The sequence below is a fragment of the Argiope bruennichi genome, chromosome 7 (genome assembly GCF_947563725.1).
Source record: "Argiope bruennichi chromosome 7, qqArgBrue1.1, whole genome shotgun sequence".
Taxonomy (NCBI): Eukaryota; Metazoa; Arthropoda; class Arachnida; order Araneae; family Araneidae; genus Argiope; species Argiope bruennichi.
The window spans coordinates 127,590,248-127,615,744 of NC_079157.1; the positions used below are offsets into that span (position 1 = coordinate 127,590,248).

The 25,497-nt window shown below is 41.5% G+C and overlaps 1 protein-coding gene across 1 annotated transcript; it reads right to left on the reverse strand.

Moving 5' to 3' along the window:
• Positions 1-24,249: 24,249 nt before the first annotated feature.
• LOC129975572 (uncharacterized) lies at positions 24,250-25,104 on the reverse strand. Its single transcript, XM_056088635.1, has one exon. The coding sequence runs from the start codon at positions 25,102-25,104 to the stop codon at positions 24,250-24,252; it is 855 nt and encodes a 284-aa protein (XP_055944610.1).
• Between the last annotated feature and the right edge of the window lie 393 nt (positions 25,105-25,497).

Sequence of the window (25,497 nt, forward strand, 5' to 3'; positions counted from 1 at the left end):
CCACGACAATTCCACGAAATGAAACCAGACATGGAAAAAAAAAACAAAGAAATGTTTGAAAAAGTTAAGCATGGCCGCCTGGAGGCGATTTATTAGGAAAATTATCCATTTCTACATCAGATATATCAGATGTAGATGGACAAATTGCTAAGATAGAGTCTGAAGTAATTGGTATATCAGAAGGATCTGGAGGTTTAGGAGGGACTTCATTGTCAGATGTTTTGGCACTTGGAGGAGATTTTGTTTTCTTTCGTTTCTTCTTAGCGAAACGAGTTAAAGAAAATTCTGAATCTTTAGATTGAGAAACGGGTTGAGAAGATTTTTTAGTAGTAGAGGCTGAATTTCGATTGTTTTCAGTTTTTTGTACGTTATTGCTCTTTACTGATTCAAGAGCTGAATGTTTACAGGAGCAGGTTTTCAATGTATTAATATCTGTAAAGTCGGTCTGAGAACTAGTACATTTCAATGTTGAACTTACGGCGGCACTATAAGTAAGGCCAGGTTTGGGTGTTCTGTCTAAAACAAATTTTTTCGCTTCTGCGTATGAAATATTTCTTCTAACTTTCAGACTTTGAATTTCTTTTTCCGTTTTCCATTTAGGACAGTCACGGGAATACGCAGGATGGGACCCAGAGCAGTTTAAACATTTGAAGGTCTGTGTGCTACAAACTGAAGTTTCATGATCATCAGCTGAACATTTGGCACATCGACGGCTGCCACGACAAGTTCCCTGCGAATGTCCGAATCTCTGACATTTAAAACAACGCAGAGGATTTGGTATATATGGTTTAACTTTGGATTGTACATAGCCAGCACGTATAAATTTTGGAAGTTCCGGGCTACTGAAAGTTAGAATGACATGTTTTGTTGGAATGAATGAACCATTGCGTTTAATTTTTATGCGATGAGCTGCACAAACTTTTTGGGAATGCAATTCCTGAATGAGTTCATTCTCCGAACAGTCAAAAAGATCTAAATCGGAGATGACTCCTCGAGAAAAATTCAGTGTTCTGTGAGGAGTTACCTCTACAGGGAAGTCTCCAAGTTGTGTTAATTTCTGCATTGCAGTAATCTGTGTTTTTGATGAGGTCTCAATAAGGAGATCCCCGGACGGAAGTTTTTTAGTAGATTTGACATCACCAATAAATGAAGAAATCAATCTTTGAACTATGAAAGGTGAAACTTTATTAAATGTCTTTGGTGTGTGTAATATTAAGAATCGAGTATCTTCGGTGATTGGTAAACGTGGCGAAGTGTCTGAAAAACCCATGCAAAAAGGGAAAAAAATTCAAGCCCCGACGGCACCGCCCACCATGGAGCCCAACAAGGGAAGGCAGACACCGGCTCTGGTTGCCTCCAGCCTCGGCTCTTACCCTGATGCTAGCCAGAACTTATACGCTAAGGGCCACTTCCAGGAACGTCTACCACCCTTAACGCAGAGCCCCAGAAGGTGACCCCTTCGCTTGATCCCCTTGAGCAGACCAGCCAAATGGCTGGGATACCAGCCGATTGATACACCGGGGACCAAAATGTACCACCCGTCAAGTGGGTCGCCACGCACGGCAAACACGTGGGGTTTTTGGCTGTCCATGAGAAGCAAGAAGCAAACAGAGCGGCGACAGCTTCTCATGGAGAGCTCCCTCGCTTGCCGTCGAGGGATAGAAGAAAAAAGGAGACAGCAGAAGGCGCAGTGGAGAGTAAACATAAAGGGAGTAAAGATCCCTGGGAACCTCGGGATTGGGACACCCGTACTCACCTATAGTAGATGAGCCCCTGAGGGCCCCTGTAGAGAAGGAGTGCCTCCGGATAAGCTGAATTTTCAGTGTCCACACTTCGATTTCTTCTTCTAGTACAGCGAGCCAAAGGATCCTTCCAATCGCCTCGTGCTTCTTTCAGTACATCCTCCGAGTTTTCTTCCGTCTCCTGGATGGTACTTTCTACCCTCTCTAGAAAAGAAGAATAATGAAGATTCAAAGGTTGGTTGGTTGGTTGTTTGAGGTTTAATGGCGCAAGAGCCATGTTTTGACTAAACTGCGCCAGTCAAATGGTTAAAATTATTTCAATACCAATTTAAAAGCGAGAAAAAAAATTGATTTTTTCGAAACGTTTTTGAATTTAACATGTAAAATTGATGAATAAAACAAGAAATTGGATCAGAGACGATTTAAAAAGGCAATAAAATCTAAATAGAGTGATAAAATCCAATGATTCTTAAGAAGTGAAAAATATTTTTGTGGGGATATTCACCCACTAAATCTAGAAGAGTTAACGGTGTCGTCGAAGGAAACAAATGATTACGATGATAATTAAAAGAGGGACATTGTATTAAAATGTGTAAAACGGTAAAATCTACATGACATGTCGGGCACATTGGTGCTTCATCCCCAAACAATAAATGTTTATGAGTAAAACGGGTGTGCCCTATGCGAAGACGAGTCAGTTTTACATCAATCTCTCGCATAGGTACAGCAGGCCATAAATCGACAGAAGTTTTAATTGAATGAAGTTTATTATGGACCTGTGTATCCCAGTCGTTCTGCCATAACTGGTTAATAAAATCAGAGAATGTTCTTTTCAGATCTGCATATACAAGAGGATGCTGCAGAAACGAAGAAGCCTCTTTTGCAGCTTTATCCGCCAACTCATTTCCAAAAATGCCGACATGGCTTGGAACCCAAGAGAAAATTATATTAAAACCCTTATTGCGAAGGGTACGTAAAGAGGATAAAATATCAACAGCAACCGGGTGAATTCGGTTGTTAAAATTAGAAAGGGTTTTTAAGGCACTCATGCTATCAGAATATAAACAAAATTTACGTTGGACAGAAAGTGAAATCTGCTGAAGTGCACAAAGAATGGCTGTTAGTTCAGCAGTAAAGACTGAACAAGAGTTATGCAGGCGATGACTGTGAATAGTAGATCCTAAAACTATTCCACAGCCAACATGTTCATCTGTTTTTGAACCGTCGGTGTAAATCGGTGTGTAGGAATGATAATGATTGCGATGAGAATTAAAAATTTGCTGAAAAACAATCGGAGCTAATGTAGATTTGTCAAAGCCGGAAAAAGGATTCAAGAAGTAGAAATCTGGTATATCCCAAGGTGGAAAAACCAAAGGGTCTGAAGTTTCGAAGGTAACGTTGCTCAGGTTCGATTCGTTTATAATTCCTTTGATCCTCTCACTGAAAGGTAGTATATGAGAGGGGCGAGCATTATAAAGTCTGCGGAGGGAAGCCGGAAACTGAATATGGGACATCGGATGTTGTGGGACGCAAAGTGTTCGAAAATAGTATTGAGTAGAGATTTTCTTTCTGCGTAAATCAAGCGGTAACTGATGGCATAAAACAAAGGCTCTTCACAGGTGAAGTGCGGAAAGCACCAGAGCAAATTCTTAGAGCTGCGTGATGAATGGTATCTAATCTGCGTAAAATAGAAGGTCTGGCAAAACCATAAACCATACATGCATAATCAATGCGAGATAAAATAATAGCATTGTAGATACGAAGAAGGGATGTGCGATCAGCACCCCAAGATGTACAAGAAAGCACCTTGAGGATATTCAAGGACTTTTCACACGTCTTCCGTAATTGCAAGATATGCGGGAGGAAAGTGAGTTTCTTGTCGATTTGGTTTTGGTTTGGTTTTGTGTGTTTTTTCAGGCGCAAGAGCCATATTTGGCTATACTGCGCCAATCAAATGGTAAAAGTATAAAATTTGTTTAAAAACACCCATTTATTCAATCAACACAGACATAAAGAAAATTTCTAAAAAAAAAGATTAGAAAATAGTTTTAACATTTTAAAATTAAAAAAACTATGATTCATGAAATTTTGATACAATGATGGAATGTACAAATACACAAAAAGGAATGATTAAAAAGTCTATATACAAGTTAAAAAGTCAATAGCTTTTAAGAATTTAAAAATATTTGGGTGGTATCTTTCACCCACTAAGTCCTGCAATGTTGAAGACAGGGTAAAAAAACGAGCACGGTATGAATTAAAGAGAGGACATTCAATTAGGATATGCCGAATAGTAAAATTAACTTTGCAGCCATTGCACATAGGCGCATTTTCGCCAAATATGAGATGTTTGTGGGTAAAGCGCGTATGTCCTATACGGAGACGTGTTAATTTAACATCCATCTCACGTATAGGATGGACAGGCCAAGGCACAATGTTCGCTTTAATAAAATGTAATTTATTTTCAATCTGCAGATCCCATGATTTTTGCCAGATAGAAGAGAAATGATGAGCAATGGACCTTTTAACATCATTAAAGGGAAGGCTCATGCTCAAAGAAGTCGATGCAGATTTTGCAGCCAAGTCTGCCTTCTCATTTCCCAAGATACCGACATGACTCGGAACCCAACAGAAGATTACTTGAAACCCATCATTCTGAAGCAGGCGCAAAGTGAGCAAAATTTTAATGGCAATCGGATGTATCCGATTGTGGTAATGCGACAGTGTCTCCAGTGCGCTCATGCTATCAGTGTAAATAATAAATTTGTGCTGAGTAAAGGATGAAATTTTCTCAAGTGCGCAGAAAATTGCCACCAACTCAGCAGTAAAAACTGAGCAACAATTATGAAGACAGTGGCTGAGTGTATCAGATGGAAGTATGATGCCGCAACCAGCATAACCATCCGATTTTGAGCCATCCGTGAAAATTGGCACAAAGGAAGAATACCGATAGCGATGATATAAAAAGAGCTGTTGGAAGACAACTGGAGCAGTTAATGATTTATCAAAGCCAGTAAAAGGATTCAAAAACGAAAACTGCGGTATATCCCAGGGTGAAAAACTAAAAGTGTCAACAACTTTAACATGAACAGCGTTAAGGTCCGAGTCATTCAAAAGCAATTTAGTTCTCTCACAAAATGGGAGGATGTGAGAGGGACGTGCATTATAAAGTCGACGAAGACTAACTGGTAATGGCATGTGGCTCAAGGGATGATTCAAAACAGATTTAATTCGAAAATAATATATGGCAGACAATTTTTTAAGCCTTAAACAAAGGGGTAGCTGATGGCATATAACGTATAGGCTTTCAACCGGAGAAGTACGGAATGCACCTGAACAGATACGCAGAGCAGAATGGTGAATGGTATCCAGTCGCCTCAAAACTGATGGGCAGGCGGAACCATACACCGTACACCCATAGTCAATTCGGGAAAGAATTACTGCTTCGTAAACACGGTTGTTGTTGTTGTGCGATTTTATTGGCGCAAGAGCCATTCTTGGCCATACTGCGCCAAGCGTATGGTTTTTGGTTTCATCTCATAATACAAGATATTTTTCTAGAATTTAAAATAGAAAGTTCTGATAAAAATTAATGAATTATTTTTTATTAAAACAATTGTCCAAATTCAAATTAACATTGAGTAAAGACAACAAAATTACTCCAAAAGAGAAAAATGATGCTGTTAAAAGCATAGTAATAGACAGTTGAATGATAAAAATGTCAGATACAAGTAAAAAAGCGAATAGATTTTAAAAATTTAAAAATATTTGGATGGTATGTTTCACCCACCAAGTCTTGCATGTTAAGTGACGAGTGGAAGAAGTGACGACGATGAACATTAAATTCAGGGCATTCGATCAAAATATGTTTAACGCTAAGTTCAGTACGACATTTGGAACACGTTGGCGCTCTCTCACCAAAAAGGAGATGACGGTGAGTATGACGAGTGTGTCCTATACGGAGGCGAGTCATTTTGACATCAGCCTCGCGTTGTGGAAGAATGGGCCATAAACCAATTGTGGGTTTGATAAAATGTAATTTATTATTGATCTGCAGATCCCATGCCATCTGCCATTTAGAAAAAATTTGACATACAAGAGACCGCTTAGCATCACAATATGGAAGCGATTGCGATAGAAATAATGTTGCAGATTTGGCTTCAAAGTCTGCCCTTTCATTTCCGGATATACCTGCATGCCCTGGGATCCAACAAAAAATAATTTTGAAACCCCTATTTTCTAGGAGCCGTAATGTACACAAAATTTGAATGGCAATTGGGTGCATCTGATAATGATAATGAGAGAGTGTTTCTAAAGCACTCAGACTGTCAGTATAAATTATAAAATTACGCTCAGAAAGAGGCAAGATTTCGCGAAGAGCACAGAAAATCGCCACCAACTCAGCTGTGAATACAGAGGAATAATTATGTAGGCGATAGCTCAGAGTATCAGCTGGAATTATGATGCCGCAGCCGACATGCCCATCTGATTTGGAGCCATCTGTAAAGATTGGTGTGAAAGAAGAATACTGACAGCGATGATAAAGAAAAATCTGCTGGTAAACAATAGAAACAGTAGAAGACTTATCGAATCCTGCAAATGGATTCAGAAAGGAGAAGTATGGGACATCCCAAGGCGGAAAGCAAAATGAATCCATTGTCATGATGGTGACATTTGAAAGACCCGAATCACGCAAGAGCAATTTTGCTCTCTCACTGAATGGAAGAATGTGAGAAGGACGGGCATCATATAGTCTACGAAGGCTAACTGGAAGTTTCATTTGACAAATGGGGTGATTGGGAACAGATTTTATACGGTAAAAATATGAAATAGATAACTTCAAACGCCTTAAATGAAGAGGAAGTTGATGGCAAATGACATACAGGCTTTCTACTGGAGAGGTGCGAAACGCTCCGGAACAGATTCTTAGAGCAGCATGGTGAATGGTATCCAGTCGCCTCAAAACTGTAGAGCGTGCGGAGCCATACACCATGCAGCCATAATCAATGCGAGAAAGGATGACTGCTTGATAAATACGGAGTAGGGAGGTTCTATCAGCTCCCCAAGATGTTTTAGACAGAACTTTTAAAATATTCAATGCCTTTTCACACTTCTTCCGTAGGTGTAAGATGTGCGGAAGGAAGGTGAGCTTCCGATCAAGAAACACTCCCAAAAACCGAATTTCATTCACAACAGGAATAGGGGTATTTTTAATGCAAATACTTGGATCCTGGTGAATGTTTCTTTTCCTGCAGAAATGAACGCATCTGCTCTTCTCAGGAGAGATAGTATGCCCATTGTTATCGCACCAATCTACAACTTTATTAATGGCATTTTGTAATTGTCGTTCGATTAAATTCATATTACTGCCTTCGCATGAGATCTGCAAATCATCGACATAAAGTGATCCCTGAACAGATGAAGGTAAATGAGTTAAAATTTGACTAAGGTGGACGATAAAAAGTATGACACTGAGGACACTACCCTGTGGAACTCCCTCAGCTTGATTAAAATGAGTTGAATAAACATTTCCAACACGAACTCTAAAAGTCCGATTTAATAAGAAGTTCTGTAAGAATAGGGGGAGGTTTCCCCTAAAACCAAAGTTAAAAAGTGTTGAGAGTATGCCAAAGCGCCAAGCACGGTCATAGGCCTTCTCGATATCGAAGAATATGGAAACTAGGTGGTTCCTCCTGACGAATGCGTTGCGTATTTGGGTTTCCAATAGTACGAGGTTGTCAAAAGTTGACCTACCTCTACGGAAACCACTCTGCAACGGGGAGATGCATCCTTGTTTCTCCAATTCGTGTATGAGACGTGCATTAACCATTCTCTCAAAGGTTTTGCAGAGACAGTTTGTCAGAGCAATTGGTCGGTAGTTCAGAGGGTTGGATGCGTCCTTACCAGGTTTTAATATCGGAATCACAATAGCTTCGCGCCATTGTGAGGGATACTTCTGTTCAGTCCAAATTCTGTTAAATAATAGTAACAGATTTGAAAGGGAAGTTGCATTCAAGTGGCGGAGCATATTGTATGTTATCCCATCTGGTCCAGGGCTTGTATCATGGGCATTAGATAAGGCCGTTTCCAGTTCAAACATCCGGAATTCACAGTTATATGGAAAAGTGCATCGGTCATTAAAGCGCAGAGGCAACAGTTCCGCGCGATTCTTAATTGCCAGAAATGAAGAGCTATAAGAATCCGTTGCGGAAACTTGTGCGAATGCTTGGCCGAGAATATTGGCAACATCTAATGGGGCTGAGTGCGCCACATTTCCTATATTTAAAATAGGTATGGTGGTTTCACTGTATATCCCATTAGCAGCCTTAACTTTTTTCCACAAATGTTTACTGGTAGTGGAGGATGTGATAGATGATACAAACTTAATCCAAGATTCCCTCTGACTACGGCGTCGAATTCGACGAGCAAGGGCCTTGGCACGCTTAAAAGCAACAAGGTTTTCTGTTGTCGGGTATCTTCTAAAAATATTCCAAAGTCGTTTTTGGTTTTTATAGCTGTCGCGACAAGCTTCATTCCACCACGGTTTACGATATTTTCTTAGACGTGGGGAAGTCTTCGGAATGGTGGTATTTGCTGCACTTATTATGTTATCAACGACATGTTGCACTGCTTCCGTAATGTCGCAAGTGTTGACCATAGTCTCGGTGACATTTGCCAATCGCATGAAGGCACCCCAGTCTGCCCGCTGGAATAAGAAACGGGGAGGACAATGAGTCACACCACCTCTATCAGCATGGGAGACAATAATAGGGAAATGATCACTATTATAAAGATCTCTGCTCACTGCAAAGGTCAGCAATGGCAGAAGTTCAGGAGAACATATGGCCAGATCAATTGTATGAAAGCTACGTGTAGGTTCGTGGAAGTACGTCTTCTCTTTATTATTGAGCAGACAGATACAGTTATTAGTTATAAACTGTTCGATCTGCCGCCCACGAGAGTTTGTACTATCCGAACCCCACAAAGTACTATGTCCGTTGAAATCTCCGAAAATAATAAAAGGCTTAGGAAGTTGGTCCACTAAATCATCAAGATCTTGTTGGCTAATGACATCGTGAGGTGGCAAGTAAATACAACAGACTGTGACCAAAGATCGTACATGAACTTGTACAGCCACAGCCTGTAGAGCTGTATTCAAAGTGAGAGATGTGCTCGGATATAAATTTGATGTAAAGATACAGACACCACCAGAACTGTGAGAGCCAGTGCCTGCATCTTTCCGAATACAGTTATAACCACGTAATTTAATGGGAATGCTTGGTGTCAAAAAGGTTTCTTGGACACCAATGCAAGCAGGATGAAATGTGTTTAAGATGAACTTGATGTCAGAAAGTTTGGACCGGAGGCCGCGACAATTCCATGATAAGAAGGTACCCATTAAGAGGTTCTTGTTGCAGAAAAATTTGGAACAGTGTTAAGGGGTTGCGAGATTTCGCAACTCATTTTTAAATCGTCATCCTCTTCTTCTGATGGATGAAGTGATATGAGCTCAGGGCTTTTGGACGTTCCACCAAAAATTGAGGTTAAGTCCTTGTGGACTATGCCCCGATTAGCAAGACCAAGAGCGACTGAATTTTTGAAAAGTGATTTTTTTAATTTTGGAGAAAGGTCTTTTTCAGATAGGCCACGTTTAGAAAGTTTTAGCTTCCGAGATTTATTAGGTTTCGGTTTTTGTTTGGAAGTTTTTGATTTGACAGGCTCAGGAGCACTGGTAGTTGAATTTTCTGTTTCTGAATCAGATGCTTTTTCAGGAGGTTTTTTATGGGAAGTGTGTTTTGAGCAATTTGGGCAGGAACAGTTTTCACAGAAGGACTTTTGGACCGCAGATGCATAGCTAAGACCAGGTTTAGGAGTCTGGGCCAAAACTTTCCGTCTGGCTTCTGGGTATGAAATATTTTCTTTTATTTTAGTTGCAACTATTCGTTTTTCCAGTTGCCAGCGTTCGCATAAACGAGAATATGATGTGTGGTTGCCATTGCAGTTTGTGCACTTTTCTGGTGCAGTGCACTGCTGACAATCGTGGCCTTTTTCTGCGCAGCGGGCACAAGTGATAGTCCCGCGGCAGTTAGTTTTCGAATGCCCAAAACGCTGGCATTGAAAACATCTCAATGGATTGGGGATATACGGGCGTACAGGTAATTTTATATAGCCAGCAAATATATATTCAGGTAACTGATGGCTATGGAATGTTAGAATAAAATGCTTTGTTGGGAGGAGTTGTCCATCCCGCCTAATTGTTATCTGGCGTACATGTGTCACTCCCTGCGACGATAGTTCTTTCGTTATTTCTTCTATAGGTACATTAAATAGTTCTCCGCATGTTATTACCCCTTTCGAATAGTTTAGCGATGCATGTGAACAGACTGTAACTGGTATTGTGGCCAAAGCTTTTAGTTTAATGATTTGCTGGGCTTGCTTTTTAGAGCATACTTCAACCAGCAAATCGCCTGAACGCATTTTGCGGATTGATGCAACTTCGCCGACTGTCGCCGATATTGCTTTTTGGACCAAAAAAGGTGAGACAGAGTTAAATGTATCGTTTTTATCGGATACTCGCTTGATAACAAAAAAGGAATCAAAATGGTGAGTGAAAGATTTGTAATTAGAGTGATGCCCACTGAAGGGAGATTTCTTGGAGGAGCCCATATGACATTGTTGAATTTTCAGGCCCGACGGCACCGCCCACCACGGAGCCCAACAAGGGAAGGCAGCCACCGGCTCTGGCCATTCCCAGCCTCGGCGCTTACCTTGGTGCTAGCCGGAACCTATACGCTCGGAGTTACCCCCGGGGACAGTGACCACCCTTAACGCCAAGCCCAAGGAGTAACCCCTTTGCTTGATCCCTAGCAGACTAGCCACTCAGGTGACTAGGTACCAGCCGATTGATACACCGGGGACCACAGTGCACCACCCGTCTTTCTAGTGGGTTGCCACGCACGGCCAACACGTGGGGTTTTGGCTGTCCATGAGAAGCAGGAAGCAAACAGAGCGGCGACAGCTTCTCATGGAGAGCTCCCTCGCCTGCCGTCGAGGGAAGGAAAGACACAGCAGAAAGCAGAAGGCGTATGGGAGTGGAAACATAAAGGGAGTAAAGATCCCTGGGAACCTCGGGATTGGGACACCCGTACTCACCTATAGTAGGTGAGCCCCTGAGGGGCGCTTCGTAAACACGGATTAAGGAGGTTCGATCGGCACCCCAAGATGTTTTCGAGAGCACTTTTAAAATGTTCAATGATTTCTCACACTTCTTCCGTAAATATAAGATATGCGGCAGGAAGGTGAGCTTCCGATCAAGAATCACTCCTAAAAACCGTACTTCGTTCACCACAGGGATTTGAGTATTTCGAATATGTATATTCGGATCAAGGTGAAGCTTTCTTTTCCGGCAAAAGTGGACACATTGGCTCTTCTCCGGAGAGATAGTATGCCCATTGTTATCGCACCAAGATACTAATTTATCTACGGCAGTTTGTAAATTTTGTTCAATTACATTCATATCGCTATCTTGGCATGATATTTGCAGATCGTCAACATAAAGGCTGGCATGTACAGATGAAGGTAAGCTTGTTAAAATTTGGCTAAGATGAACGATAAAAAGCGTGACACTGAGGACACTTCCCTGCGGAACTCCCTCAGCTTGAATAAAAGAATCGGAATAAAAGTTGCCTACACGAACTCTGAAAGTCCGATGAGATAAAAAGTTCTGTAAAAACATAGGTAGGTTTCCCCTAAAACCGCAGTTAAAAAGTGTTGAAAGTATTCCAAAGCGCCAAGCACGGTCATAGGCCTTTTCTATATCAAAAAATATGGAGACAAGGTGATTCCTCTTAACAAAAGCGTTACGGATCTGGGTTTCCAGTAAAATGAGATTGTCGAAGGTGGAACGACCTCTCCGGAAACCACTCTGCAACGGCGAGATACATCCTTGTTTCTCCAATTCAAAGATAAGACGAGCGTTGACCATGCGCTCAAAGGTTTTACAAATGCAACTTGTTAGAGCAATTGGCCTGTAGCTCAGAGGATTGGAAGATTCCTTGTCAGGTTTCAGGATTGGAATCACAATAGCTTCACGCCATTGTGATGGGTACTTCTGCTCCGTCCAGATTCTATTAAATAAAAATAGTAGGTTGGTAAGCGAGTTTTCATTCAAATGGCGAAGCATACTATATGTGATTCCATCTGACCCAGGACTTGTATCACGGGCTTGAGACAAGGCGGCTTTTAATTCAAACATCCTAAACTCACAGTTGTATGGATAGGAACTTCGGTCATTAAAATTCAATGATAACCGTTCCGCTGGATTCTTAATTGCCGGAAATTCAGGACTATAAGAATCCATAGCGGAAACCTGTGCGAATGTATGACCAAGAATATTGGCTATGTCTAATGGGAAAGAGTGCATCTCAGTTCCGGTTTTTAAAACAGGGATGGATGATTCACTATAAATCCCATTTGCAGCCTTTACTTTCCTCCATAAATGTTTACTGGAAGTAGAAGATGTGATTGATGATATAAATTTTATCCACGATTCTCTTTGACTACGTCGGCGAATGCGGCGAGCAAGCGCTTTGGCTCTTTTGAAAGCGACAAGATTCTCTGTTGTTGGGTATCGTCTAAAAATATTCCATAGTTTCTTTTGATTCTTATGGCTGTCGTGGCATTCTTTATTCCACCACGGTTTGTAAAACTTCCTTAGACGCGAGGAAGATTTTGGTATGGTGTTATTAGCGGCTTTTATAATTGTTTGAATGACATGTTGAACTGCTTCTGTGATGTCTGGAATACTGACCATAGCCTGTGAGATGTCTGCCGAGTACATAAACATATCCCAATTTGCTCGATGGAATAAAAAACGTGGAGGACGTAGAGTCTTATTTCCTCCTTCAGCATATGAGACAATAACTGGAAAATGATCACTATTGTATAGATCATTGCTGACTGAAAAGGTCAGCAATGGCAAGAGTTCAGGGGAACATATGACCAGATCAAGTGTATGGAAGCTACGTGTGGGTCCATGGAAATACGTTCTCTCTTCAGTGTTGAGCAGGCAGAGACAGTTGTTAGAAATAAACTGCTCAATTTTCCGCCCTCGAGAGTTTGTACTTTCTGAACCCCACAATGTACTATGTCCGTTAAAGTCGCCCAGTAAGAGAAATGGTGAGGGAAGCTGGTCTACTAGGTTATCAAAATCTTGCTGACATATAACTGCATGAGGTGGTAAGTAAAGACAGCAGACTGTGACTAATGTCCGTACATGAACTTGTACAGCCACAGCCTGTAGAGATGTATGTAGAGTTAGAGGTGTGCTCGGATAAAGGTTAGAAGTGAAAATACAGACACCTCCAGAACTGTGAGATTCTGTGTCTGCATCTTTCCGAACACAGCTGTAACCGCGCAGTTTAATAGGAATGTTTGGTGCCAAAAAGGTTTCTTGAACACCAAGACAAACGGGATGAAATTTATTAATGATGGACTTGATGTCAGGAAGTTTGGACCGAATGCCACGACAATTCCATGAAAGGAAGGTACCCATTAAGAAATTTTTGTATTAACAGAAAAGTCACTATCAGTTGTTTGAGTTGGCGAAACATCGCAACTCATTTCCAAGTCATCGTCATCCCCTTCAGATGGATGAAGCTCAATGATATCGGGACTTTTGGGTGCGCCACCAAAAATGGATTTGAAATCCTTATGGGCGATACCCTGCGTCGCCAGCCCCAGTGCGACGGAGTTCTGTGTTTTTGATAATTTTAATTTTGAAGCCAACTGTGTCGATGAAGAGCCACGTTTCGCAAGCTTTAATTTCAGTGAATTTTGAGATTTCGAATTAGATTTGGATTTGACTGGTTTGATGTTGTCAGGGATATTTTTTACAGTAGATTCAATTTCAGATTCAGAGGATTTATCTGTATTTTTGTTTTCGGTGGAGTATTTAACACAATTTTTACAGGAACAATTTGCACAAAACGGTTTTTTTGTTACAGATGCATATGTTAAGCCGGGTGTGGGTGTTTGAGCTAGAACTTTTTTTCTAGCTTCAGGATAGGATAAATTTTAATGAAGCATGATTGCCTCCGCAGTTTACACACTTTTCTGGTGAGCAACACTGCTGGCTATCATGGCCCTTTTCTGCACAACGGGCGCAAGTGAGGGTCCCGCGGCAGTTTGTTTTCGAATGACCAAATTGCTGGCATTGAAAACATCGTAAAGGATTTTTGATATATTGTCGTACGGGTAATTTTATATAGCCTGCGTATAAAAATTCTGGTAATTTCGGACTATGAAAGGTAATAATAAAATGTTTTGTAGGGAGAAGTTGCCCATCCCTGCGAATATTAATTTGGCGTACATTTGTAACTCCTTGTGGCTTGAGTTCCATGGTAATTTCCTCTAGAGGAACGTTAAACAGCTCTCCACATGTAATTACACCCCTTGAATAGTTAAGTGACATGTGGGAGCTTACAGTGACAGGTATTGTTGCCAAAGCTTTTAATTTTATGATTTGCTGGGCTTGCTTTTTCGAGCAGACTTCCACCAGCAAATCACCTGAACGCATTTTGCGGATGGATTGAACTTCACCGACAACTGCTGCTATTGCTTTTTGAACTAGAAAAGGCGAAACATTATTAAAAGTTTCTTGCTTATCAGACACTCTTTTTATTACGAAATATGTATCAAATGGAGTAGGAGATGAAAAATGTATTTGTTTTCGATGCCCACTGAAGGGAGATTTCTTGGAGGAGCCCATGCGATATTAGAGATGATTCGGGTCCGACGGCACCGCCCACCACGGAGCCCAACAAGGGATGGCAGCCACCGGCTCTAGACGTCTAGCCTCGGCACTTACCATAGTGCTAATCGGTTACCTATACGCTCGGAGTTACCCCCGGGGACAGTGACCACCCTTAACGCCAAGCCCAAGGAGTAACCCCTTCGCTTGATCCCTAGCAGACTAGCCACTCAGGTGACTAGCTACCAGCCGATTGATGCACAGGGGACCACAGTGCACCACCCGTCTTTCAAATGGGTCGCCACGCACGGCCAACACGTGGGACATTGGCTGTCCATGAGAAGCAAGAAGCAAACAGAGCGGCGACAGCTTCTCATGGAGAGCTCCCTCGCTTGCCGTCGAGGGAAGGAAAGACACAGCAGAAAGCAGAAGGCGTAGGGGAGAGCGAACTGAAAGGGAGTATAGATCCCTGGGTACCTCGGGATTGGGACACCCGTACTCACCTATAGTAGGTGAGCCCCTGAGGGGGAGTTTCTTGTCGAAAACCACTCCTAAAAAACCGCATTTCATCAACAACAGGAATATTAATATCTCTTATTGACAGAATAGGGTCAAGATGAATGCTCCTTTTTCTACAGAAATGGACACACTTACTCTTTTCAGCTGAAAGTTTATGTCCATTGTCATCGCACCAACTCAACAATTTGTTGATAGCATTTTGTAATTGCCGTTCAATTAAGTGCATGTTACTCCCTTGACAAGAGATCTGCAAATCATCGACATATAACGTTCCGTTGACAGATGGTGGCAAAATATTTAAAATTTCACTAAAATGTAGGATAAAAAGTGTTACGCTGAGGACACTTCCTTGCGGAACACCCTCAGCCTGAATAAAAGCATCAGAATAAAAATTACCCAGGCGTACTCGAAACGTACGAGTCGACAAGAAACGTTCAATAAAAATTGGGAGGTTTCCTTTAAAACCCAAGTCAAAAAGTTTTTTTAAAATTCCATAACGCCAAGTACGGTCATATGCCTTTTCTATGTCAAAGAAAATGGAGACAAGGTGATTTCTACGGACAAACGCGTTACGAATTTGGGTTTCTAATTGAACAATATTGTCAATAGTTGAACGTCCTTTACGAAAGCCACTTTGTTGGGGAGGAATGCAAGCTTTCTTCTCCAATTCAAAGACAAGTCGGGCATTGACCATACGCTCAAGAGTCTTACAAAGGACACTAGTTAGAGCAATCGGTCTGTAGTTCAGAGGGTTAGCAGGATCTTTGCCCGGTTTCAGAATGGGAATCACAAAAGCTTCTTGCCAATGGTATGGGAAATTTTGCTCACTCCAGACTCTGTTAAACAAATATAAGAGACTAGAGAGCGATTCCTCATCTAAATGGCGAAGCATATTATATGTTATTCCGTCTGGGCCAGGGCTGGTATCATGAGTTTGAGATAAAGCTGAAATTAATTCGATCATCTTGAACTCGCAATTGTACGGAAGAGGTGTTCGAGCATGAAAATTGAAAGAATGTTTTTCCGCGCGATTTTTAATTGCTATGAACGAAGAACTATAGCAATCAATAGCGGAATTTTGTGCAAATGTCTGCCCAAAAATGTTAACAATATCCAATGGAGCAGAGTGAGTCGTACTTCCAGTTTTAAGAACAGGAAAAGTAAATTCCTGATAGACTCCATTTGCTGACTTCACTTTCTTCCACAATTGTTTACTTGTAGTACAAGGTGTGATCGAAGATACATATTTTATCCAAGAATCCCTCTGACTTCGACGACGAGTGCGACGAGCAATGGCTTTAGCACGTTTGAATGCGACTAGATTTTCTGTGGTGGGGTACCTTCGGAAGATATTCCACAGCTTTTTCTGTTGTTTGTGGCTGTCACGACAGGCTTCATTCCACCAGGGTTTTCGGAATTTTCGTAGGCGTGGTGAAGTTTTAGGAATTGTTTTTTCAGCGGCACTAATTAAACATTTAATGACGTTTCGTACTGCTTCCGTGATGCATGTAGTATTGACCATGGACTTTGTAATATTTGCCAATTGTCTGAAAGCATCCCAATCCGCTCGCTGGAATAGATAACGCTGTGGCAGACGGGTTCCACAGCCTCTATCAGCATGAGAGACAATTAGAGGAAAATGATCACTATTATGGAGATCATTTCCAACTTTCAAATTCAAAAATGGTAATAACTCTGGAGAACATATGGCCAAATCGAGATTATGGAAGGTACGAGTGGGTTCATGAAAGTACGTTTTATCATCCTTATTGAGCAGACAGAGACAGTTGTCAGTTAAAAACTGTTCAATCTGTCGCCCACGAGTGTTTGTACTTCCCGAACCCCACAAGGAACTATGTGCATTGAAATCCCCAATGATCAAAAAGGGTGTTGGAAGCTGGTCCACCAAGTTATTAAGTGTCTGTTGGTTAATGACATCATGAGGTGGCAAGTAGATACTACAGACTGTAACCAGTGTTCTGATATGAACTTGTACAGCCACAGCCTGTAGAGGTGTATGTAAATTTAACGGTGTGCTCGGGAAAAGGTTTGATGTCAAGATGCAGACACCTCCAGAATTGTGCACTCCTGTGCCTGCATCTTTTCGAACACAATTGTATCCACGAAGTTTTAATGGGATGTTTGGTGTCAAGAAGGTCTCTTGTACACCAAAACAAACAGGATGAAAATTGTTAATTATGGTCTTGATGTCATGAAGTTTGGACCGCATGCCGCGACAATTCCAAGAGAGGAAGGTACCCATCAAGAGAGTCGCTTGGAAGTAGAAGGAGCAGTTATTGGAGTTGCCTGGTCTTCGCAACTCATTTCAAGTTCGTCTTCATCCTCAGACGGATGTAATTTAAAGTCGGGACTGTAAAGTGTGTCGCCAAAGATGGATTGTAAATCCTTATGCACCACACCCTTAGTTGCTAGTCCCAAAGCAACAGAATTTTTTGTGGTTGATTTTCTCAATTTCTTTTGCAAGTCTTTGTGTGTAAGGCCACGTTTTGCTAAATTTAAGGTCAGTGATTTTGACTTTGATTTTGATTTCTGCTTAACAGGTTTAGGGTTGTCAAGTGCAGCATTTGTGGAAAGCTCTGTGTCAGAGTCTGATGTTTTTTCAGGAGGGTTGGAATTTGACATATTTTATACAGTTTTCACATGAGCAATTTTCACAAAACGGCTTCTTAACAACTGAAGCATAGCTGACACCAGGTATGGGAGTTTGAGCCTGAACCTTTTTTCTAGCTTCGGGGTAGCTTAAATTTTCTTTCACCTTAATGGTAGTAATTTGTTTTTCCAGTGTCCAGCAAGGGCAGGATCGAGAATAAGAGGGGTGTTTGCCTTTGCAGTTCACGCACATTTCTTGTGCAGAACACTGCTGACTGTCATGACCTTTTTGTGCACAGCGGGCACATGTGACAGACCCGCGGCAATTTGCTTTCGAATGGCCGAAACGCTGGCACTGGAAACACCTTAATGGGTTGGGAATATAGGGCCTCACCGGCAACTTAATGTAGCCTGCATATACGAATTCAGGTAATTTTGGCGTCTGAAAGGTAAGAATATGGTGCTTAGTTTCTAGGAGTTCTCCGTCACGCCGTATAGCAATTCGACGAACGTGTGTAACTCCTTGTGATTTCATTTCAGAAGTTATTTCCTCTATGGGAACATTTAATAACTCTCCACAGGTAATGACGCCTTTTGAAGTATTTAAAGATTGGTGAGGGGTTACTATGACCGATATCGTTGCCAAGGCCTTAAGTTTCTGTATTTGGTTAGCTTGCTTTCGAGATGAGACCTCTACCAGCAAGTCGCCAGATCTCATCTTTCGAATGGATGAGATTTCTCCGACTGTTGCTTGTATAGCTTTCTGGACCAAGAAGGGAGATACAGTTTCAAAAGTCTCTTTTTGTTCGGAAACACGTTTAATAACGAAAAAATGATCAAAATGTTCATGTTGGTTAAGAGAAATATGTGCTTTACGATGCCCACTGAAGGGACCCTTTTTGGGAGGAGCCATGCGATATGGTGATTGATTCGGGCCCGACGGCACCGCCCACCACGGAGCCCAACAAGGGAAGGCAGCCACCGGCTCTGGCCATTCCCAGCCTCGGCGCTTACCTTGGTGCTAGCCGGAACCTATACGCTCGGAGTTACCCCCGGGGACAGTGACCACCCTTAACGCCAAGCCCAAGGAGTAACCCCTTTGCTTGATCCCTAGCAGACTAGACACTCAGGTGACTATCTACCAGCCGATTGATGCACAGGGGACCACAGTGCACCACCCGTCTTTCTAGTGGGTTGCCACGCACGGCCAACACGTGGGGTTTTGGCTGTCCATGAGAAGCAAGAAGCAAACAGAGCGGCGACAGCTTCTCATGGAGAGCTCCCTCGCTTGCCATCGAGAGAAGGAAAGACAGCAAAAAGCAGAAGGCGTAGAGGAGAACGAACTGAAAGGGAGTAAAGATCCCTGGGAACCTCGGGATTGGGACACCCGTACTCACCTATAGTAGGTGAGCCCCTGAGGGGTGAAGATTCAAAGGATCGACATTTTAAAGAAAGAAAGAAGCTATCAAACATAAAAAAAGCACCACTTACTCTCTTAAATAGAGGCTTGAAGTGGAGCGGACAGTGAAAATTCAGCAACGGCCGGCACTCGCAACTCTCCAACAACCCACCCTCATCTGCAAAAGAAATAAACCATTTCAATTTAGAATTGCTTAGAGAAAGCGCAGAGATTAAATAGCCAAAGGACCCTTCCAATCGCCTCGTGCTTCTTTCAGTACATCCTCCGAGTTTTCTTCCGTCTCTTGGATGGTGCTTTCTACTCTCTCTAGTGAAGAATAATAATGAAGAGTCAAAGGATCTACATTTAAAAGAACGAAGCTATCAAACAAAAAAGCATCACTTACTCTATTGAATAGATGCTTGAAGTGGAGAGGACAGTGAAAATTCAGCACGACATTCGCAACTCTCCAACAGCTTACTTTCATCTACAAAAATAATCTTTAAAAAAATAATAAAGTGATAAACAAAACAAAACTTGTTATGAACTAAGAATTTATAATTTGAATATTTAGCCTATTGGAGTATAATTTCTTTGCACGTCAACTGTTCTGCGTCTTTATAAAATGAAATATCATTTTTTCTTTATGCATTACATTCTCTCCATTTGTAATTTATTAATAAATTGAGACAAGAAATAAAATTTGTGAATCTTTAAAAAAATTGTTTTATTGTTGAAAGTATATATTTAAGGCAGTATGAATAGGACATCAGTTTTGCTCCTAAAGGAGAAAAAAATTTGAAAAAAAATATTATATATAACTCTTGTGGAAGTTAAATGTGATTAACGCGAGTTCGGAAATTGTACAGACTAACTCTATGGCAAAAGGTACCGACGTGCTCCGATTGGTTTATGCCTTGGCATCTTTTTGGCAATGTTTTGCACTCATAATAGTGTAGTTATCGCTTGTTTGGCTCAAACCTTGCAAAGCTGTGCCAAACTGTTTCCGATCTTTGTTGATGTTCTTGAGTGAGTGAGTGAGTGAGTGTTTGAGGTTTTATGGCGCAAAAACCAATTTTGGTTATGCTGCGCCAATCAAATGGTAAGAAGCATTGCGAAGATTTCAAAGAAAGTTATTCCGATTAAAAACTAGACAAGATTAAAAATTCTAATCGCAAGCCGTTGCATTAAAAAAGTTTTTAATAAGCATTCATGAAAAAAGTAGAATTTCATTAATTACCGACACTCGAAACAAAGATTACAAACTGTACAAAACTTAAATAAAATGCAACAAACCAATTGTCTGTAGAAATTTAAAAATATTAGAGTGAGGTTTCTCACCCAGTAGATCAGGCATGTCTATAGAAACTGCATTAAAAAACCGTAACCAATGATGATTAAAAGCAGGGCAATCGATTAAAATATGACGTACACTTAAGACTGTCTGGCATGTCGTACATGTTGGATGTGGTTCACCAAATAAAAGGTGTTTGTGACTGAAGCGGGTATGACCGATGCGGAGCCGAAGCCGAATTAATTTTACATCAAGCCCACGCACAGGGACGGTAGGCCATAAGCGAATCATTGGTTGGATAGAATATAGCTTATTGGAAATCTGCTGATCCCAAGATCGTTGCCACAACATGCTGACATGGCGTGCAAAAAATGTCTTTGCATCGCTATGTGGAAGTTCTCGGTGAAGAAGAGAGCTTGCCGCTTTTGCTGCAGCATCAGCCCTCTCATTTCCCGGTATTCCGACATGGCTCGGAACCCAGCAGAATAGAATTTCTAACCCTTTGTTTTCAAGGGATTGAAGAAAAACCAGGATTTCCAAAGCAACCGGATGCATTAAATAACTAAAATTGGAAAGAGATTCCAAAGCACTCTTGTTGTCAGTGTAGATGCAAAAGGCGCGTGTACAAGAAGTTGAAATCACTTCAAGGGCGTATATTATTGCAACCAATTCAGCAGTCAAAACAGAGAATGATGTGGGTAAATTATAGCTGTATGTCTGAGTAGGTAAAACAACACCCCTACCAACATGACTATTAGATTTTGACCCATCAGTAAATACTTCTGTGTACGAATAATACTGGCTGCGATGATCTTTAAAAAGCTTCTGAAAGATAATAGGGGCTGTTGCGGATTTGTCAAATCCCGTAAATGGGTTCAAAAATGAGAAATTTGGAGTATCCCAAGGTGGGAAAGAAAAGAAGTTAATAGGTTGAATTGTAGTATCAGTAAGTCCCGAATCATTCAGTAGAATTTTTACTCTCACTAAACGGAAGAATGTGAGAGGGCCGTGCATCATATAGTCTCCGAAGACCACTCGGGAGAGACAAGTGACTAACATTATGTTTCGGAACCGATTGTATTCGGAAATAATATTGTGCTGTTAATTTCTGACGTCGCAGACCTAGAGGCATTTGATTGCAGATAGCATATAAGCTTTCTATGGGTGATGTGCGGAAAGCCCCAGAGCAAATTCTCAGTGCAGAATGATGCACCGTATCAAGCCTGAGCAAAACAGAAGGGCGTGCAGAACCATACACCATGCACCCGTAATCAATGCGGGATAAAATGACGGCCTGATAAATTCGGAGAAGGGATGGGCGATCAGCACCCCAAGAAGTATTAGACAAAATTTTTAGGATATTCAAGGATTTTTCCCACTTCTACCGAATATGAAGAACATGTGGAAGGAAAGTGAGCTTCCTATCAAAAATTATTCCCAAAAATCGCACATCATCAACAACGGGAATGGTGTTTCCTCGAATATTAATTACAGGGTCTGGATGCATGTTTCGCTTCCGGCAGAAATGTACACAACGACTCTTTTCTGGAGAAAGAGTGTGCCCGTTCTTTTCACACCAGGAAACTAATTTGTTCACGGCATTCTGCAACTGCCGTTCAATAAAACGCATATTACAGCCTTGAGATGAAATCTGCAGATCGTCCACATAAAGCGTCCCTTGAACAGATGGAGGAAGCTGACAAATAATTTCACTGAAATGAGTGATGAATAGTGTGACGCTGAGGACACTTCCTTGAGGTACTCCTTCCGCTTGTATAAAAGGTTCAGAATAAAAATTACCGATACGTACACAAAAAATTCGAGATGTTAAAAAGTTCCGAATAAAAATTGGAAGATTTCCTCTAAAATCCAAATTAAAACGACCTGCGAACAAAGGCATTTCGAATTTCTGTTTCCAGAAGGACGATGTTATCAAAAGTTGAGCGTCCTCGTCGGAAGCCACTCTGTAACGGCGAAATATATCCATGTTTCTCCAATTCAAACATTAGTCGGGCATTGACCATACGCTCGACAGTTTTGCACATACAACTAGTCAGAGCGATTGGCCTATAGTTCAGAGGGTTGGCAGGATCTTTTCCGGGTTTAAGAATTGGAATCACTATAGCCTCGTGCCATTTTGATGGAAACTTTTGTTCAATCCATATTCTGTTAAACAGTTTTAACAAATTGAACAGTGAGACTTCATCCAGATGGCGAAGCATATTATAAGTGATTCCATCAGGACCTGGGCTAGTATCATGGGTGTGAGACAAAGCTTTTTTTAACTCAAGCAGCCTAAAAGGACTATTATATGCAAGATATCTGCGGGTCGTGAAATTCAAACAATTTTCTTCCGCTCGATTCTTAGTCGCTAGAAATGTAGGACTATAAGAATCAAAGGCGGAGACTTTTTCAAATGCTCGCCCGAGCATATTAACAACTTCCAGAGGTGAGGAAGATATTACATTTCCTGATTTCAACACAGGAAGTGAAAATTCAGGGTAAATTCCATTGGCTGCTTTGACTTTTCTCCATAATTTTTTACTAGACGTAGAATATGTGATAGATGAAACGTATTTCATCCATGATTCCCTCTGACTAATCCGTCGAATTCGGCGTGCATAAGCTTTAGCTCGCTTAAATGCGACAAGGTTTTCCGTCGTGGGATACCTGCGAAATTTATTCCAAAGATTCTTCTGTTTCTTGTAACTGTCATGGCAAGATTGATTCCACCATGCTCTGCGGAATTTCCATATACGGGGTGAACACTTAGGGATACTTTTGTTTGCGGCTTTAATAATGCAGTTGACGACGCACTGTACTGCTGTCGAGATATCTGCATTGTTAATCATAGTTTCAGTAATTTTTGCTCGTTGAGTGAAACCAGTCCAATCCGCTCGCTAGAATAAAAATCGAGGTGGACTTTGAATAACACTACCACTATCAGCTTGGGAAACTACAATTGGAAAAAGATCACTATCATGCAGATCATTTTTAATTGCAAAATTTAGAACCGGTAAAAGCACTGGCGAACATATGGCGAGATCTAAACTATGGAAAGTACGCGTGGGTTGGTGAAAGTAAGTTTTTTCTTCATTATTGAGCAGGCATAGGCAATTATTTGTGATAAACCATTTGATTTGTAGCCCACGGGAATTTGTACTAACAGAACCCCACAAGGCACTATGGCCATTAAAATCCCCGAGTAAAATAAATGGTGCAGGGAGTTGATCCACTAACTTATCAAGATCTTGCTGTCTGACTGAAGCATTGGGTGGCAAATAAATACAACAAACTGTAACAAGTGTTCGTAGATGCACTTGAACTGCTACAGCCTGTAAATCAGTATGAAGTGTGAGAGGTGTGCTAGGAACGGAATTGGAGGTTAAAATGCAGACGCCCCCAGAATTATGGGATTGGTTATCGGCGTCTTTCCCCACAGTATTGTAACCTCGTAATTTTAGGGGGATATTTGGCCTCAAGAAAGTTTCTTGGAGACAGAAACAAGCAGGATGAAATTCATTCAGAATGGTTCTGATTTCAAATAATTTCGACCGAATGCCACGACAGTTCCAAGACAGGATAAAACCCATCAAGAAAAGTTTGCCGCTTGAGAAGTTGTAGGAACGTTAGGTTGAGTTGGTGATAAATCGCAACTCATTTTCACATCTTCATCCTCTTCTTCTGATGGATGCAATGCAATGCAATGAGGTCGGGACTTGGATGACAAATCTTTATGGATAATGCCCTGACTCGCATGTCCCAGAGAGACAGAGCTATTCAAAGGTGATTTTTTTTAAAGACTGGTGGTATATCTTTTTTAGAAAGGCCACGTTTGGAAAGCCTCAGTTTCAGAGAATTGTTAGCTTTTGATTTAGGTCTGGATGTATCTTTTTTTATAGATTCTTCGACATTTGTTATTGAATTCTCAGTATCAGAATCGGATTGGTTTTCGGGGAGTTTGGTCTGACCAGAATTCTTTGCACAATTGGTACAGGAACAATTTATGCAAAATTGTTTTTTTTGTAGCTGAAGCATAGGTTAATCCAGGTGTGGGTGTCTGAGCAATGACTTTACGTCTAGCCTCAGGGTATGGTATATCCTCTTTAAATTTCACAGAGACGATTTGTTTCTCCAATATCCATCGTTCGCAAGATCGAGAAAAGGATGAATGATTGTCCTTGCAGTTCACGCATTTTTCTTCAGCGGAGCATTGCTGGCTATCGTGACCTTTCTCTGCACAGCGGGCGCAAGTGAGTGTCCCGCGGCAGTTAGATTTCGAGTGTCCAAATCGTTGACACTGGAAACAGCGGAGAGGATTTGGAATGTATGGTCTTATGGCCAATTTCATATAGCAGACTTTGACGCGTTCTGGCAATTTAGGTCTGTTAAAAGTGAGGATAAAATGTTTAGTAGGAAGAAGTTGCCCATCTCGCCAAATAGATATATGGCGCACATGTGTCACTCCTTCGGGCTTCAATTCATGAGTGATTTTTTCTAATGTATCGTTAAATAATTCGCCGCATGTTATAACACCCTTTGAGGTATTTAGTGTTGTGTGAGGACTAACACTGACAGCAATTGTTGAAAGAGATGTCAATTTGAGTATCTGCTGAGCCTGCTTGCGGGAATTGACCTCCACAAGCAAGTCTCCAGAACGAAGTTTACGTGTTGAAGTGACTGAACCAAGAGCTCCTGAAATGGCCTTTTCAACAAGGAATGGTGACACATTGTGAAATGTTACTGACTTTTGTAGCCCACCGAAGGGAGCAGATTTAGGTTTGCCCATATGACATTGCTAAAGATTCGGGCCCGACGGCACCGCCCACCACGGAGCCCAACAAGGGAAGGCAGCCACCGGCTCTGGATATTTCCAACCTCGGTACTTACCCTAGTGCTAATCGGTACCTATACGCTGGGAGCTACCCCCGGGGACAGTGACCACCCTTAACGCCAAGCCCAAGGAGTAGCCCCTTCGCTTGATCCCTAGCAAACTAACCACTCAGGTGGCCAGCAACCAGCCGATTGATACACCGGGGACCACAGTGCATCGCCCGTCTAATGGGTCGTCACGCACGGCAAACACGTGGGGGTATTTGCTGTCCATGAGAAGCAAGAAGCAAACAGAGCGGCGACAGCTTCTCATGGAGAGCTCCCTCGCCTACCCTCGAGGGAAAGAAGA